A 17,378-nucleotide genomic window follows, 5' to 3' on the forward strand; every position below is an offset into this window, starting at 1 on the left:
GGCTTTAAAAAGTACTCTCGCAGTCTGTGAAGTGCAAAGGGATTAAAGGAACATTTTTGTATTTATCAGAAGGTGTGATAAAGCATCACCTGCTGAAGGGCCTGATCCTGAAAACCCCGAGGATGATGACATTACACAATTTGAAATCCACCCACATCCTCATGCTGAGGCCAGGCTTGGGAGCTGGTTGGGACAAATGTGGGCATGGAAGAATTTCTTTACTGAAAGGGATGTCAGGCATTGGAACAGGCTGCCCAGGGAGGTGGTTGAGTCACCGTCCCTGGAGGTGTTTAAGAGACAGGTGGATGTTGCACTGGGGGGAATTGTTTAGCTGGTTGATAGGGCTGGGACAAAGGCTGGACTCGATGATCTTCAAGGTCTCTTCCAGCTGAAACTATTCTATGATTCTATGGCGTGACCCTGGCAGTGGCGGGGGGGCTGGAGGATGGGGATCTGCACCTACGATACACCCAAAATATTGTTCATCACCGTAAGGGATCAGCGTGGCTGCTTTTCCAGTAGGACGCTGAGTGGTCCGTCCTCCCAGAACCAGCCCTTGACAGTGTTCACCTCCCAAATGAAGTGCTGGGGTGAGTGTAAGCGGGCGGCCCCTCTCTCCTTCCCCTGTCCCCCACGAAATACTTTGTGTTCCAGATGAGGTAGCTGAGCCTGGGATGCAACGAGAACTACGTAGGGCTGCGACAGCGTCTCACCGTTCTGTGACGGGGCGTAACGCACGCGCGTGCGGAGAGAGAAGCAAGTCTTCGGTTTTCTGCTGGATTTGCTGGAAAACACTGCTGAGCTTCTCCCTTTCCCCACACTTTTCATTCCTTGGTAACATCACACTTCTTGTACCTTCATAAGTGGGTTTTTTTTCCCCTCATGCTCAGTTGCCAGACTATTTGGTACTATGCTATAAACTGTAGCCATATTTATTGTCTTTTTCTTTTCCCAAGGAAGCACTAAACACAATAGATAGGAAGGCTGCAGGTTTGCAGCCCTACTTAAAAGCAAAACTACACCATTTTTGGTTCCTCAATGTTGAAAGCTTGGATTTGATCCTAGGCGTCTTTTTGGCTCTGCAGTATTTAGGGCAATTGGAATTTTTTTCTTTTTTTTTTTTCTTTTGTGGTTTAAAAGTATATTCTAATTAATGGGTGCATGTCACCCACTTAATAAATAAAAAGAATAAGAAAAAAGGCATGTGTCTTTATTGGTAGCTGCATTTGGACTGTGGCTATGTAAACTGGACTAGTCCTTCTCTGTGCCATTGCTACACAATAAGTATAATGCATACTGAACAGCTTACTGTGCGTGTGCTAATATGCATATCCTGCATTTTCCACAATGTAATGCTTCTGCTTTCCTAGCATGAATGTTCATTAAAGCAGAATACAAGCTCAAATATGGACGTATTCACAACAAAAGAAACTGCATATTGGTTGTACTGTGTGCAATGCACACGTCATTAGTTGTTTTGTGTGAGTCAAGTATTAATATGCCCTAACTGAATTTATCAGGTAACATAACATTTATAGTATTATTTAAATATACCATGGAAAATGTGTGTTGGTTTGGAAAGGCACATTAGTAATCCAATTAGAGCAGAAGCCATATCCATAGATTTGCTAGCACTCAGCAAAATATGATTTTGTTTAGATTAGCTCCGAACATTCATTGCAACAATTAGTCACTGAATATTTTTCAGGCTAAAGGTTAGAAAAACACAAAAAAAGTGAGAATGGTCTCATTGCTACAGCTAATTTCCATAGAATTCTAAATTCACCCCACATCAGCCATCAGGTTTATACTGAGCCCACATGCTCAGCTACAAGCTGCTGAGGCCTTTTTTCAGCAGCAAGTCACAACATGACTGAAATACAAGTAAATGGTCATGGTATACGCAAGTTTTCACCCGCAGAAAGCTCGGGAGAAGAGACTAAGGGCCAGGGCTGAAGCCATGCTGGGACATCAGCGCTGCACCAATGGCAGCATCAGACCGTGTCTCCGGGTGACCCGGGCATGGCATGGGGCGGTCACCGAGAGCTTTAGTGCGGTTCTTGTATCTCTCCTCTCTTCTACCAGTAATTTTTGCTGCAATTAGAGCTGGCAATTGGGTTATAACAGGCCGCCTTCTTTCCATTTTTAGTTGTGACTGCTGCTGCGTGGCTCCAAGCGCTGCCTGAAGTACCTTTGTATGACTTGCCAGCGGTAACAGGAATTATTTGTGCTATGCTTCTTCTGCAGGGAGGCAGGCAAACTACAGCCTCGTCCTTCAGAAACTTCCATCTGCCACCGAGGTCAATGAGATTACTTCTCTGTACGTCTGTATCATCCGAAGGACATCCTTTGCATTGCAAGGAAATAAAAAGCGATCTGAACATTTTGCACAAAATGAGAAGTGCGTTTGCAGATGGCAAGAAACTAAAGAGAACTGGATGACTCCACACACTCAGGGTGACTCTAAACTTTGTCCAAGACACAGACGGGGAAGATAAACCCCAAGAAGTAAACGTAGTGACTTGCCAAATGCTACAGGACTCAAAAGAAACCATTCCTTGTAACTGTTCTGCCCTGAGCTCCAGGGGAAGGAAAAGACATCACTTGAATTTGGTCACTGGCCCTTATTAATTTTTACTTAAATTTTCTCATCTGCAAGGCATTAGCACGTGGGCCAGCTGAACACGGGATCTCCTCCTTTCTTGCCAGAGGTCTGAGCAGCTCATGCTTGTGCTATCATTGCTCTCGCTAGCGGCTGGCGAGAGTCCTAAGTCCCGCAGCTTTCTGCTGCTCCTGAATGCTCTTCTTGGGCTCAGACAGCGAAAGCCCAATTTGGAGCAGTGTGTCTGAGCTCCCATCTGTCTGCCCCTACAGCTGCTCAGCTGGCACGTCTGGGTCTGTGCCAGCTGGGAGTCACTGCTGCTCCTTTGCAGGGTGGTGCAGAGAGGGTTGTATCAGGGAAGATGAACTTTTAAATCCTAAGTTAATTGCATTCTTTCAAGGCTGTCCAAAAACAAAACCAGGGGAAAAGAATTTCGAGAGCGTAACAGAACTCCCAAGTTACCTGGAAAGAAAGCGCAATCTAGTGCAGTGTGTTTTCATTGTCCCACTCTGTTCCTTCAGTTCCTTCTGATTTCTTGTGCTTCAGCCTGTGTCCGGGTATTGCAGGTATCTGCTTTGTCTGTGAAAATGAAAGACCAGAAGGAATTGCACCTGGTGCAACTGGTGTATATTTAGAGTTTAATTCACAAAAGGAGCAGGCTGCCCTGGGCAATCCTGAGTTGGACCATGTACAATAGAAGAGAGCGAGCTAGGTGCTCAGGTCTGGCAAGTTTACAGAGAAGGTGCCATTAAAAAAAAAACCCTAAAGACTGAACTCAAATCTCCTATGTCCTCTTGGCTTACGTACTCCTGCACAGGGTAATGTGTGCACAGGTAGTGCCAGTAGGTAAAAGAGTAGAGATTTCGGGCTTAGTTTTCATGCATCCTTGAAAATAATTTGGCCACTGAGTATGAGGGCACTCTAAGTCCTTCTCAGATGCATCTCAGTGAGACCCAGCCCAGTACTCATGCTCTGAAACCTCTCATAAACTGGCCTTGCTGAGCCAGATGGGTCTGGGGATTTTTATGAGGCGTAGATACGAGCTGTGGGGGTTCCCTGTGGCTGAGTCGTGTCAGCTTCTGGGGATATGTGTGCTGCAAGAAAAAGGGGTGCTGGTAGATAATCGGGCATGCACTTTATATGCCTCTGAGGGTAACGAAAAGCAGAATGGAGTTTATCAAGGATCTTGGGAGTGAAGAAACGTTAGACCCAAGTGCATGAAGTAGCAATCAGTTGCCCAAATTCCTCAAGGCACTCAGCTCTAGGAGCTAATCCAACTCCCCCTGGAGTCAACAGGAACTGCAGAGTGTCCTGCAATGGTACCACTGTGACCAATGGTACCTAAAAGACTTGGAAATGTTTAAATCATATTACAATTGGCCGGATTCAGAAAAAGTACATGAATAGCAGAGGAGGTCTGTACAATTTCATATTACTTCACTGTATTTGCCAGGCAGGAATAGGTGGTTTGAAAACCATTTAAAAACATTTAAGCAGGTCCCTAATCACAGTTATAATATGTATGCTTTAAACACAACTTACTGAAAAAAACAAAATCCCTTCACTTGCAAATTTATAATAAAAAAATAGTTCTTGAGCTCAGAGAATGTTAATGCACTTAAACATGTTTTGATGAGTAAAATAATAAACTTAGGTAATTCTGCTGTGGCTTGGAGTCCTATCTATTCAAACTCCTAAATCCTTGGGGACAGAGCCTGTCTGCCTCGATTTATGAAGCACTTCACATAGCAGGGTCCCTCCTAATGAGTAACAGTCCCTGTGATGAAAAATGGGCTAAGATACAACCCTAAGAGAGGTCTAGCTGCCAAAAGAGAGCAGTGTCCTATTCACACTCTTAATAAACAAACACATAAATTATCATAGTTAGATTTACCCCTGGTGGGAATCCCAAAGGAAAAGAAATTTTTCTTCTTTTGGTTACCTGCCTCTGCTGTTTCCAAAATTAGTCCCTGCAGCTCTGGAAGAACCTTCCTAAACTGGGTCTTCATAGTCGATCTTTGAGTCTTTCTTAGACTGTGACTTGCCCCTACACATCCTTCTGAAATTTATCTTTCAGTGGGCTTAAAATTAGGATCACCAAATACTTTGACCTCTGCTTACTTCTTCAAAGGGCCACTCAAATGCAGCATCTGAGATGGAGGGTACACACAGACCGGCACATGGACACATGGACGTCAGGGGGGTCTTTATCTGCCACCATGCAAGCTCCTGCCAGATGAATGCCTCTTGAGTGAGGTCTCTGTCATACCACATACTCTTGAGCCCATATCAGGCAGATACAGAACACAAATATCATTGAGTGTTTCTGGCCAAATGCATCTTGATAAAAGCTGTGATTATTTTTATAGTATGATACAGATCCACATGTGATGGTTTTTCTGTTGCTCTGGTTCCTTCTCCTTCAGGCAAATCACTGCCATACTTCAGCTGGCAGGCTCAAGTATGCAAACTCGCAAATTAAAAGTTGGTTTTCTGAGGTTAAATTCCAAAATGTTTTTCTACTACTACAAATTTAAAGGAAAGCAAACTGATGGGTACCCCAAACCTATGCAAAACAAAGTAAGATAAATGAACAGAGTAAAATACCTGTATAAAACTTCATGGAAATATTTTCAAACATTTCTAATATTCCTAGTTCATTTTCACCAGCTTTTTCAATTTACTCAGCAATCAACCTAGTACTCATGATCTTGCCTTTAAGTTACCCAATTTGTTTTCAAGAGCTGACCACTGCGGCTCCTCAGACTTCAAGCTTAGGTTATATTTCTTACTGGAATCAGCAGAAGCCTTTTTTATTGTCTTCGAAGCATTAAAGGAGTGGCACAGGAAATTTAGAGAAATGATCCAGAGCTTTGCACTTTTTTATGAAAGAGATTTGCAGTAACTACTATGCAAATCTTTTGTCATGGCCAACGGGACACTTAGACTAGGTTTGCTTGATGATGCTTCTAGTTCTTCAGTGGTTTGGGCTTGCACAGGTTAAATCTGACTTAAACACTAGCAACAGCCTTAGGCCAATTTAGGACTTACTACCAAGGTTTCTGGGGAAGCCAGCTTCTGGGGGTGCTCCAAAGCAACAGTCTTCTGCACAAACATTCACAATCAGATTTGTGGGAAACAAGTACAGGATTGCACAGTTCTTCTGTACAAAGAACTGCAACCAAATCATTTGCATGAATCTCTGCAACAATACAGCAGAAGTAAAAGATGCAAATTTAGGACAACAAGACAGCCTACATTCATTTTTACTACTTATTTTCATGTAAAAGTAATGAAATAAACATTTCAGTGGTGATGCAAACATTTGATGCCAGAGGTGTGTACCGGCTTCTCTTGCATTAAATGAAGTCAGTACTGAAGTTGATGGTTGCCTGTTTTTGGTAATTCAGCAGGTAGGAATAGTTCTGCACATTTTAACATGGTTCTTGATAATCCCCTGACTTTTAAGAGTTAGGTAGCAAGCAGCATTTCAGACATGGCTAAAACTCAACATTTATAGTCAGGGAAATTCAGCCCATTTGATCCTCTACCACTGAAGCCAGCAGGATTGTTCAGGTGAAGCACAGTCACCCTAGAGCTGGTGTAACTGCAATCACCTACAGGTATGTTATATACAGGCCTGCTGGGAGGAACTGCTGAAGGGCATCAAGTATGAAGTTCAGGCCCAGATCCAGAATTCAGCAGACTGTGAGATACTGGTTTATCCAACTCTTACCAACCTCAAGTTTGAAACTGGAGCTGAACTTGCCCATTTTTTGCATTTTAACACGGAGCTCGGATTCAGGCTATGTTCTTAAGAACATGTTGCCTTTGACACCATTCTAACCACGCTCACGATCCTTATACAACTGCATCAGATCCTTCATCAAAGACATTCAAGTCTCTTCCAAAACCTCCCTTGGGGAAAATCGTAACATTACAATAAAGATGTTACTCACTGCATATTAGAGATGACTTATAAAACCCCCAAAAGCTAAAATGCTGAACACCCAATGAATATCAAGGCTGCCTCTGAATTTAAAACTCTCCAGTAGTTTACAATGAGAATTTGACCCTAATCACCATTTTATTATTTTTTTTTCCAAAGAAACAAAAGAAATTTCGAAAACTCTACCTAGAATCACTCGTTTCTGCCAAGCGGTTGTTCATGATGGCTAAAGCACCCACCCCTGCAGAGAAACCGTTTTGTCTCGTATTGATACAAACATTCCTTGGGTAGCCGTTGGCTGTCTCGGACAACTGCTTTTGCAAAATGGCCAGGGAGACTTTATTTGACGCCGTGAGCTCCCTCATGGAGATCATCTCTCCAGAGAGCCTCCTCCCCTCGGTGTCACTGTCATACTGTCCATCAGCATCCATAGAGATGTTATGCCGACGTAGGCGAGCTCCTGGGGTGATGGCGTTGCGACGTCCGAGGCGGGCACTTGATTTATGGCACTTTGGGCAACATCTGCACTCGAATTTTTTCAACACCCAGTTCAAAACTTGCTTGATAACGATTGAGATGACATTAAAAAGAGAGTATATGCAACATACCCCCATTAATATAAATACGAAGTTTCCGAATCTGTATAATCCCTGATTTTGGTATGCAGCGTTTTGGCTGCTTACCAAATCTCCAAAGCCGATGGTGCTGAACGTGACAAAGCAATAGTACAAGGAATCAACGTAGTTCCATCCTTCCACTGCCGTGTACATGGCAGAGGCGCAGCAGGAAAGGGTAATAGCAAAAATTCCCAGAATCAGCATCACGTGGTAAACGGACGGTTTCCACCCTACGAGGCTGCCCACCCCGGACATAGCTGTCCCCCTTCGGAAGTTGGGAGGTAGGAGACCACTTCTTCGCAGCTGTCTTTCATGGCATGCCTTCATGATGAACGCCAGGAGAGAGATAATGCGTTCCAAGAAGAGGTTGAAGAAAAGGATAGTCCCGGCACACCCAAAAAGGCCGTAAACGATGAGGAATACTTTTCCAGCCACGGTTGCTGGTGTGGTCATTCCAAAACCTAAGGTGTGGAGATAAATGGTTAATGTTAACAACACAGATTTTCACGCATGAGCTCAGGACACATGTAACTGAACAGGTCCCACCTCACTAGGCAAAAGGAGTGCTATCCTTTAAGTCAGCTGAGGCAAAATGAACTTTGTAAAGAATGGAGAAGGCACCAGAAAGCTCAAGGAGATGGCTAAGAGGCCATTTCCTTGCTCCCACGCATGGCCTGAAAGAAAGTTTCAGCTCCCTCTTCACAAGCTGTAACCCAGCATAACGCTTTTGTTATTGAGCTCTGATTATACCATTCCCTCTGAGAAGATGGAAGTTTTTAGGCTGGATAACAGAAAAAAAAAAAGGCCCACAACACCTAATATCAAATATTGTTTTAAAAATAACAACACTTTATAGTCTTAATGGAAGCCCAATTGCAACTAGCCCACCTGATACCACGGCAGAAGGAAAGCAAAGCCATCAGCAAGAAACCCACACTGCAGAGCCACCTGGCAGACTGGGAGCACTGGGATCCTGCAGACTGGTAGTTACAGCTGGGAAAAACACTGCTGCACAGTTAAACAGAAAAATCAGAGTCTACAAGCTCTGGAAAGATCCAGCAGCAATATTAATTCACCTCTTCTTTTCAAGAGTTGTATTTTGACATTACTCAGACACATAACTTTATATATAAGCAGTAATGCCTTGCAGCTACAGATGCTTGAGTAACAGCAAGTTATTTTAAATTTGCATGCAAATAAATGCAGTAAGCTTGCTCCATGTTATTTGCTGATACCAGTTATTTCATGTAAAAGAATTACATATATTTCAATATTTCACATACTATCTCAGGAAGATTCTTCTAGAACCCAGCTCTGTAGGTGTTGCCCTTGTTCTGATATTTTTCCCTATAAAAATATTCAGTGGTTCAGCCAAAAAGGAGGACTGATATGACTGCTTGTGTTACATGAATAAATAACCACATGTAATCTGAATTAATGGTTTGTGAAAAATCCACATGCTGAAACTTCTTTACCTTATTGTTCCACGGAAATGCTGAGCAAGTAACATATGCAGGGAAGTAAATATCAACACTAGACTCCATCAGTGGAAGTTTGTAAAGAAAAGGAGCTACTTTTAGCATAAAGCATAATGAAAACATTAAATCCAGTTTATTATCATGACGCACCTTTAAACAGCAACAGGAGAATATTATCTCTGTATAATGAGTTGAGATTGCTGCTTGAAATCTACTGATTAATTTCTGTAATGGCTGTATTTTTCTGGGTAATTTATTTGTGCTGCCTTCATTCCTCATTGATGGAGAATTTCGCATTTGTTGATAAAGGAATGTAAATGCTCGTGACAAGTAAACTTGGAAATATCTTTTCAATGACATGAAGGGGCGCGAGCAAAGAGTTGGTGCTGCTTTCACTGCAGATGTGGCATGCTTGGAAACAGCTGTGTGCCAGCAATCCGGGCTATACTGCATCATCACTATCCTCACAGTAGAACCAGTCTTTTCTTTAAAAGGCAGCAAAAAACTTGCACGGCATTACCAGAAAATAAAGAATTACCAAAGAGGTCATCAGATTTTGTTTTCTGGATGCAGGATCTCTCCATTTTGTTGTGCTAAAAGACCACCTTTGAGCAGATCTCACAAAGCCTGCCCTGGGGGCTTAACACGGGTGACTTGCAAGCTCCTCTTGGTTCCTCCTTCTCCTCTGTGGGGTGAAGCTGTTAGATGGGTTGGGCTGCTCGTGCGAGCCTTCTCATCTGATGATGGATATCCCCTGGTGCCTGATCCCCAGAAGAAGCTGGGGAGCCTGTTGCGGTTGCCAGCCAGGGATACCCGGCCAGCTCACTATGGAGAAGGCATCTGTTTGCCCATGCCTTGTCAGCAAAGCATTTAAACATGTGCTTCACAGCAAGCATGTGAACATCACCATCAAAATAAATGGGTTTATTGTCACACATATGGCAAAAACACATTTATTAATTAAAAAAAAAAAAAAAGAGAGATAGTGACAGTTTGGATCCCGTTGTAAATGCGCTGAAGCTTTTTTGATATTTTCTACGGATCATTCATGAGAGGTGGTGAAGTTTTTTATTTTAACGCAGTTTGTTTAAGCAAGATTCTCTGAAGCACAGTGTTACCAAAATCCAGTGTGTAGGCATGCAAAGTGAAAGGACTCATCACAGCAACGAAAGTGCTCAGAAATACATAAAATGGGCAAAAAAGTAAGAACACATGAATGCAGTAACTTCAGTCAACAGCCAGCAGAGAGAAGTGCACTTGTGTACTCAAGGGTCTTTGTTCATTAGTTGTGACTGTCCCTTTGGCACCACCTGGACCACGAGGAGTTAGTCCTGGCGTGTTCTTTACAACATGTCTGAGCTCAGTCCCCGCTCAAGGCTAAGTACTTCATGACATGTGGATGAAATGAATTAATCCAGAACTGCCTGTGCTTCTGAGACAGTACAAGGAAAGAAAGACAGCAATTGTGCTTTGCATTTTTCATGGCCCTAACACATACGGTATGGGTACCTGGGGCTTGTTTGTTTGTGGCTCAGACACAGTATTTCAACTTCCCTCCATCTAATTCTGCCCCATTACTTCAGCTACAAGCTCTAGGGCCGTACTGATTTCAGCTATTTGATACTTCTCCTCAAACAGAATTAGTAGAGATGAGTTGATAAACACTCTCAGATAACACTTATCCTTCAGCAGCCTCTCATGGGTAAGTGCTGGCAATTAATGAGTCCCTCACAATAGGTTTTGTGGTTACTTGCATAATAGGTTTTGTGGTTTCTATCCTCCTCATCTGGATTTTTATATTACTTAAATTGGTGATGGATTCAAGAGGTAGTGCAGCTGAACAAACTTGTGATATGCTTCCTGTTCCCCTTGTTTTCTTTTCTTTCACCCATTTTCTTACAGGTAAAAGAGATGGTTGATGATAGAAGACAAAAAGCAAGAGCACCTGTGAACTGTTCCCTTGGGCCGGTTGGTTTGGCAATTATCTTGTTGTACTATATTTCGAGATTAAAGCAGGGGTGAATGGACGACAGTTTTCCAGGAAAGACATATTTCCCAGAGATGGAGGAAAGTTTTGGTCACCCCTAAAACTAGACACAAAGAAGTCTTCCAGCCTTTACCATGGCATCGTGTGCCCCTGCCTCTTTCAGCCAGCCCCCCAGCTTTTCTTATCCTCTTATCCAGGTGCCCTGCCATGGGGCTTGGTTCATGCAACATAGCTGAGCAATCACTTTCAATCCAAGTGTAACAGCACTTAGATCACGGGAGCAGTGTCACCTCTATACCATTACGTAACTAGAGCAACATCACCTCTATACCATTATGTAACTATGATACTGTTATATATAAAGGAATAAAAAGAAACCCAAATTGTTGAATCTATCTTTTTTAAACAAATAGTTTCTAAGAAATAAACAAAAAAGCCTCTAAGCAGAATCATTTTTTCAGAGGCTAGGAAATTCTTGCATCGTAAAGACTAAGCTCTTACAGGGCTTGTCTGCAAGAGATGGGGGTTACAGAACACAGACAAATAAACTAAGAGCAACCAATTTTGTTTCATTTCTGTTCCACACTTGCTTTACTTCACGGCTTTCCAATAGTCTTGGTTGGTCTTTATTGACTGACACATATACTGTACCTGGAACAAAACATCATAATCTAAAAATTCTATATTTAGGTTCTGGTGCTCCCTTCAACCCCTTTTCCTCCCAATAGCATTTCAACATTACTGTCCCTGCCAGAGTCACACCTGTACATTTCACAGCTACCTCGCATTTATTCCATAGCTCTTTACCACCTAACATCCAGAAACAGTTGCCTTGGATACAGGGTCACAGCTCAGAGCCGACAAAACCACTGCAGATGGAAACCTTCTGCTGCATCCAGCACTTTTACCCACGGACTGAGGATACTACCAGGCAGTTCTTCCACCTGGGCCTTGCATTTGCAGATTAAGAATGAAAAACTTACTTTCCCTTTAACGCTTTTGTCAGCCTGCTTTATTAAAATACCCCATGTCAGGCTCAAACAGTACATTTCTTTTAGAGCTTTTCCAGTGCCAGAGCCTTTAATATCAAAGTTACTGTACAATCACATTTGATCTTACTTAGATTACTACCTGGAAACAGAGTTCCTGAATGGTAGTGGTCTGTCCAGCACTGTGTGCATTAAGAGATTTTACATTACATCCATTCTACATCTGAAGACATGAGATACCACCGTAGTTTTTAGGGCTGGCCTAACCTGTATCATACATAAGTTTCTAGCCCTTGGTGACCCATAGCCTGGAGCAGATAGTCCATGGAGAACATACTGAGTGACTATGCAAATAAGGACTGACTGCCATAATCTATCTATCTATCTATCTATCTATCTATCTATCTATCTATCTATCTATCTATCCATCCTTGGTAATATATATACCACTTCAGGTTGAATAAGCACACTGTTTCTGGCATTTCCTAACATTTTTGTAATTTTAACAACATTCTTTATAACATGGACTTGTTCTCCTGAAAGCCTACAGTAAATAGATGGTCAGAGGTTCTGCAAATTTGCTTTGTGAACCAGGGTGGGCTACACCAGGTCTTTTCCTTCCTCTGACTCCTATGACTGTTCAGTATATAAAAACGTGCATACATGCACCCAATCTGCCAGCAACTGTGGGAAAAGATGCCCAGTTTATTCTGTGATCTGAAAGAGCACCAGGATAAACTCAATGAATATAGTTAAAAACCATCCAGGTCACCACTGTTGCTCCTTGTTACATCTCCACTGGTGAGATATTAGTCCGATGTTTGAGATAGCTGCTACTCAAAGGGCTACGCTGGCAGAACAGAGCCAGGAGATGATTAATTATACACTAAGGAGTTTCAGGGAGCTGCAGGCAATTATTAAAGGCTTTCCACAGCACGAATTTTATTCTGTTTACACACAACTCTGATCAGGCTATTGGTTATCCAAAGCGCTGCTACGCAGAACATCAGTGAACACCAGAATCGATCACCCTCAGCATTTCTCTGCTGGCTGTGATTTAAACTGCAGCCTCAAAGGCCATGGCCACATTTTCATTCCTCTTTAAAGTATACTGGTTTTTGAAATATTTCATTGAATTCTCAGCCTAAAAGACCCTAAGCTTCTTCGAAAAAAGTGATTAAATCAGCAACCATGACATTAAATAACTAAAAGGTAAGGATAACGAACATTTGTTAGTTACCAGGTGTATGAGAAGGGTATTAGAACAGACTGAGAGGTATCAACATTTTTCTGTAGAGGTGAATGACAAAGATGAACCTAAAATTATGCCCAACAGTGACTCAGGTGAGGATGAGAGACAGGTCCAGGCAGAAGCTTCTTGTGCCCAGGGCTGGGAGGCAGCAGGGACAGCGATGCCTGGACTCCCCAACTGTTCTGGCAACTTGTGACTTCTGCTTGTGGCCACATCAGCAGTCAGGTTAGCGGGCCCCATGCCCTATGTAAAAGACATCCTGAGTGACAGAGCTGCAATAATTTATTTAGGGCAAAGGATACGCTGGACCTGAGAGGAGTAAGGGTGAGGTTTCTTCTCAGAAACCTCAAGTGTTATCACGTTGACAGGGGTCTAAGGCATTACGAGTAGCCTCTAAAATCCCCCAGGAAAGGGGAGAGGAATAACCTCCTCAAAACCTGGTGGCTTGTGTACGCTTACCTTCCCCTTGCAGCAGGTTTCCAAAGTGTGTTTCTTCTATGCCAACACCTTCTAGCTGAGCTTTCCAAGAAAAATCTTCAATTTCTAGTGAGTACTCAGCAGTACACTTATCAGTTCAAGTGGCTTAACTTTTGTAAATTTGAGCGATAAATCACCCTTAAAAAGAGAAATGCTGTGGCTTCAGCTTCACCAGGAACAGCAGCACTCTCACTCAATTTACGAGAAGTAGGTAAGCTTTTTTCGCAAGTTGTATTGCTTGTTGCCCCTTCTGCGTACTGCGTGAGAAGGAAGCGCATACCAAAGACTAATCACACAAGCCCACCCTTGCCCACCGCTAAATGCTATTATCATAAAGACATAGCCCAATAAATACAGAAGGAGGTGGATCATCTGGTCTGGCCAAGCTGCTTTGGCGCAGACCCAAGCCAAGGAAGCAGCAGAAGTGTCTCTAAATCAGTTTTACGTTTCCCTGGCTGAGGCTGGCTGCTCTTCCATGCACCTTGTGCAAGCAAGCAGGGACTGACTTGTGCCAAGCCACCAGCGCTGCCAGCTGAGCAGCAGCTCTGGCCCGAGGTGTTGCTAAGCAGCGCCCCCTGAGGAGGGAACACATAGGGAGGGTGATGGGCTTGAGGCTCCAGATCTCTGGCAAGCCTATGTTTGGGTTTTCTGGTTAACCCGATTGCAACAGAACACAGTTTCTAACAAGGGATAGAGGCTCTCTCCTAAAAGGAGATGATGGAGAATGAAGCTCAGAGACGGAAGACAATCGCAGGAGTGTGAATTCAAACTGCACAGAGAAAAAGTCAGGACCTACATACAAGCTGGCATTGTTCTTGCTGACTCTCGTGTGTAAAGGGATCGAAGTGTCCTGTGGCATGACAAGCTTCCTTCTTTATTAACATACTATTCATAAATAAAAATTCTTCCAATGCTTCAGGTTTTATTGCTCTTATAAATAATATAGTATTTTTCTTTGCTGAACTCCTGGGGCCAGACTCAGGTTTACAATTATAAAAATCAAAACCAAAACTATTTTCTTCATTTTATGCTACCTTTCTTGGGCAAGTCTTAAGCAAGATGGTACTAAACCTCCTCTTGTTTTGTCAGTTACCCTGCCCCTTGGCACAGCTGGTGTGCTCTAATGGCTTGTTAAAACAGAAAGAACATGGGTTAGTGTTGGCTAAATTAAAATTATGATGCAGCCCATCTCCTTGTGAACTGCCCTAAGCTTGTCCAGAGCTGCTTCTTGTGGCTGCCTCCACACCTGATGATTGTGGAGTTCTACCTCTGGTTTGTTTTGTTTCCTCATCTTAACAGCTGGGGAAAGCCATTTTGCTATAATTTTTTCTGAAATGATGGTGGTGTTAACAATGGAAAAATACAGCCCACACACTCCTCAGTTATTTAAGTTACATTACTGTGAAAAAACTCTTCTTTGCACTAGAGAGTAAGGGTCTTCAAAATTTTGCATTAAGAGCTGTCGAGGTTGTATCAAAGCTCTGCTCACACTCGAGGTTGTGTGCAGAAGTATTTGCGTTGGCTTTCTGCACTGCTGAATCTCAGCTAAAACACGGAAGCTTCTGAGACACCATCAGACCGAGGAAACAGCCCTGAATTTAGAGTAACTATTTTTAAAAATCTGCAGAAAAAAAAAAGCATGACAACCAAAAAATACACAAAGTCCATCTCAGTAACCACAGATATAGCTGAAGGTATAAAGTGGCAAACTTCTGTTGAGATGTGTCCAGTACCTGAAGCCATACACGGCCACCTTCTCTGACCTTCCTACTGTCTTCATGTAGTTGATGATATCATTCCAAATGAACACTGTTTTCAAAAGTTGATTTCTTCCTACAATCTTAATTTTTTCACCCTTTAAAGCTGCTTCCACTCTTATTTTCCTCTGTTTCTGAGAATGTTTTTTGTGTGGATAATTGTGTATCTAAGCAACAACTTATCAGGAAAAAAAGCTTATGCCCTGTCATTTCAAATGGACTGTTTCAAACATTAGCATTCCCACCTATTTTTGCTGTTTATTGAAACTTGCAGTTGCATTTCAGATGTTTGAGTAGACCCAAGATTGTGCTTTTTTTTTTTTTTCTGAACTGCAAGAGAAAAAGAATGGCATCCAAATTTTGTTATACTCTTGAGACATTATGGACTTTGAGAGAATACTTGCATGTGTACTGCCACTCCAGTGCCAGTACATCTCACAACACTCCTTTCAGGCTAAGAAATAGCATTATCAGAATTTCACAAGTGATCTTGGGCATATGTCATATTTCCACCCATAAGAAGTCTGATAAAACAAGATGTCACTCCTGGGCTTCCTAAGACTTACAGATGGGAAAGGCTAGCAAACAATTAAATCGCTGGCTTCTCTTTGAACTGGATTAAACAATAGTCTCGCAGCATACTTGTCTTCTGCCACCTACCTGTGTAGGTAGGTATTCAGAGAACATCTATTTCTTGACAGCCGTCTCAGCTCCTCTTCTTTACAAGAGTTAGCCTACGAAGATGGACCTACAGGATAAACTGACCCTAAACATACGAGCATCTTCTCTAGTGTTTGGCCATTTTTTTTCCAAATCTCTGCGCAAACTTATACAGTTACAATTTAACAAAAAAACTCTGATAAATCTACCTTGACTTCTTACCAGTTTAAATAGGTGTTCACAAGTGCCTTATTTCAAAAAGTTCCTGTTGAAAGCAAAGAAGCAAATTCTCAAGTAGCTTTTTGCTCAGGCAGCTCTAAATCATTCGCAAAGGCACAAAGACCTAATTTTAAGTAACTGTAACAGAAATAAAGGGTGACAGGACTGCTGACTAACCAGTTATTTCTCATTTTCTATTTATGCATTTAACTCTTTCTTCCTTAGTATGCATTTCTCTGAACAACTTTATCAAGAGCATTTTGAGCTTTTGGTTTTATCTGAGACTTTCCTGGTCCTCACAGCCCTGCCAGTAGTAGGTTTTGTAAATTGACAAACTGTTCTAACAAAACAGCTTCTTTCTACTCCTCTCATTAAAATCACAATTTGGATTTAAGATCTTTATAGTGCACTCCTTTCCAGCACCAAAGGGCTTAAAGTAGACTTGACTCCATACACATTGAGCCCAAATGACACAAATGTATTTTTTTGTTTATCCTCAGGCAATAAACATATTACTTGTACACTTCTCAGTCTGAGCAAAAAGATGATAGAATATTCAAGCTCAGAGAGGTTGCAATTCATTGAGGAATCATTGTGGGATTACAACTATTACCAAGGTATTACCCCTTTCTTCATCAATGAGTAAGGAGCACTTGCTATGGGTTTTTAAGCACAAGCAACAGCAGTGCCTCACTTATATAAGTAATCGCATGTTAACATCAAACTGTTCAATTTCTTATCTTGTTCCACTTCAAAGCTTTAATTACTTGAAAAGGCTGTTAATACTTTGCCTCATCTAATGCAATTAGATTAAATTTTCATTCTACTTCTCATTTGATTCAAGAGAGACCTTTCAACATCTATAGCTAGGTGTGCCACCATCACCATCAACAGACCCACGGAACTCAGGGAGGTATTTTGCTTACAATAATGACAAGTGCTGGCAACATCAGACCTACATTTGTTTTATAAACCTTGTGTGACAATAAAATGAGTAAGTGGTATTTCCTAGAGCTCTGTAGGCTGGTCTACTGTTGACATCAGCAAGAGCAGGCTATTGAGATATAAAATTAAACATACTTGATCTGTCTGGATTGCGATACGATTGTCTCTTAGACCCTTTAGATTACAATTCTGTTTGTTACTTAAGAGTGTCTATTCACAGAAGGTTGTATCATCACTCCTAAGATTTATTGTGCTCAGGAGGACCAGCATGTTTCAAATGTTCACCAGCATGAAACATTGCACCAGGGGAGGTTTAGGCTGGACATTAAGAAAAATCTCTTCACCAGAAGGGTTGTTAAGCATTGGGACAGGCTCCCCAGGGAAGTGCTTGAGTCACCCACCAAACCCAGAGGTATTTAAAAGATGTGTAGATGTGGTGCTTAGGG

At 42.1% G+C, this 17,378-nt stretch overlaps 1 protein-coding gene across 1 annotated transcript; it reads right to left on the bottom strand.

The window, feature by feature from the left end:
• Positions 1–6,733: 6,733 nt before the first annotated feature.
• On the bottom strand, positions 6,734–17,106 carry KCNK12 (potassium channel, subfamily K, member 12; the record flags this gene model as incomplete). Its single annotated transcript, XM_009866591.1, has 2 exons — positions 6,734–7,646; positions 17,003–17,106. Coding segments are annotated over 2 exons (1,017 nt in total), but the record flags the coding sequence as incomplete, so codon positions are not given.
• Between the last annotated feature and the right edge of the window lie 272 nt (positions 17,107–17,378).

Source organism: Apaloderma vittatum, unplaced genomic scaffold, assembly GCF_000703405.1.
Source record: "Apaloderma vittatum isolate BGI_N311 unplaced genomic scaffold, ASM70340v1 scaffold7733, whole genome shotgun sequence".
NCBI lineage: Eukaryota > Metazoa > Chordata > Aves > Trogoniformes > Trogonidae > Apaloderma > Apaloderma vittatum.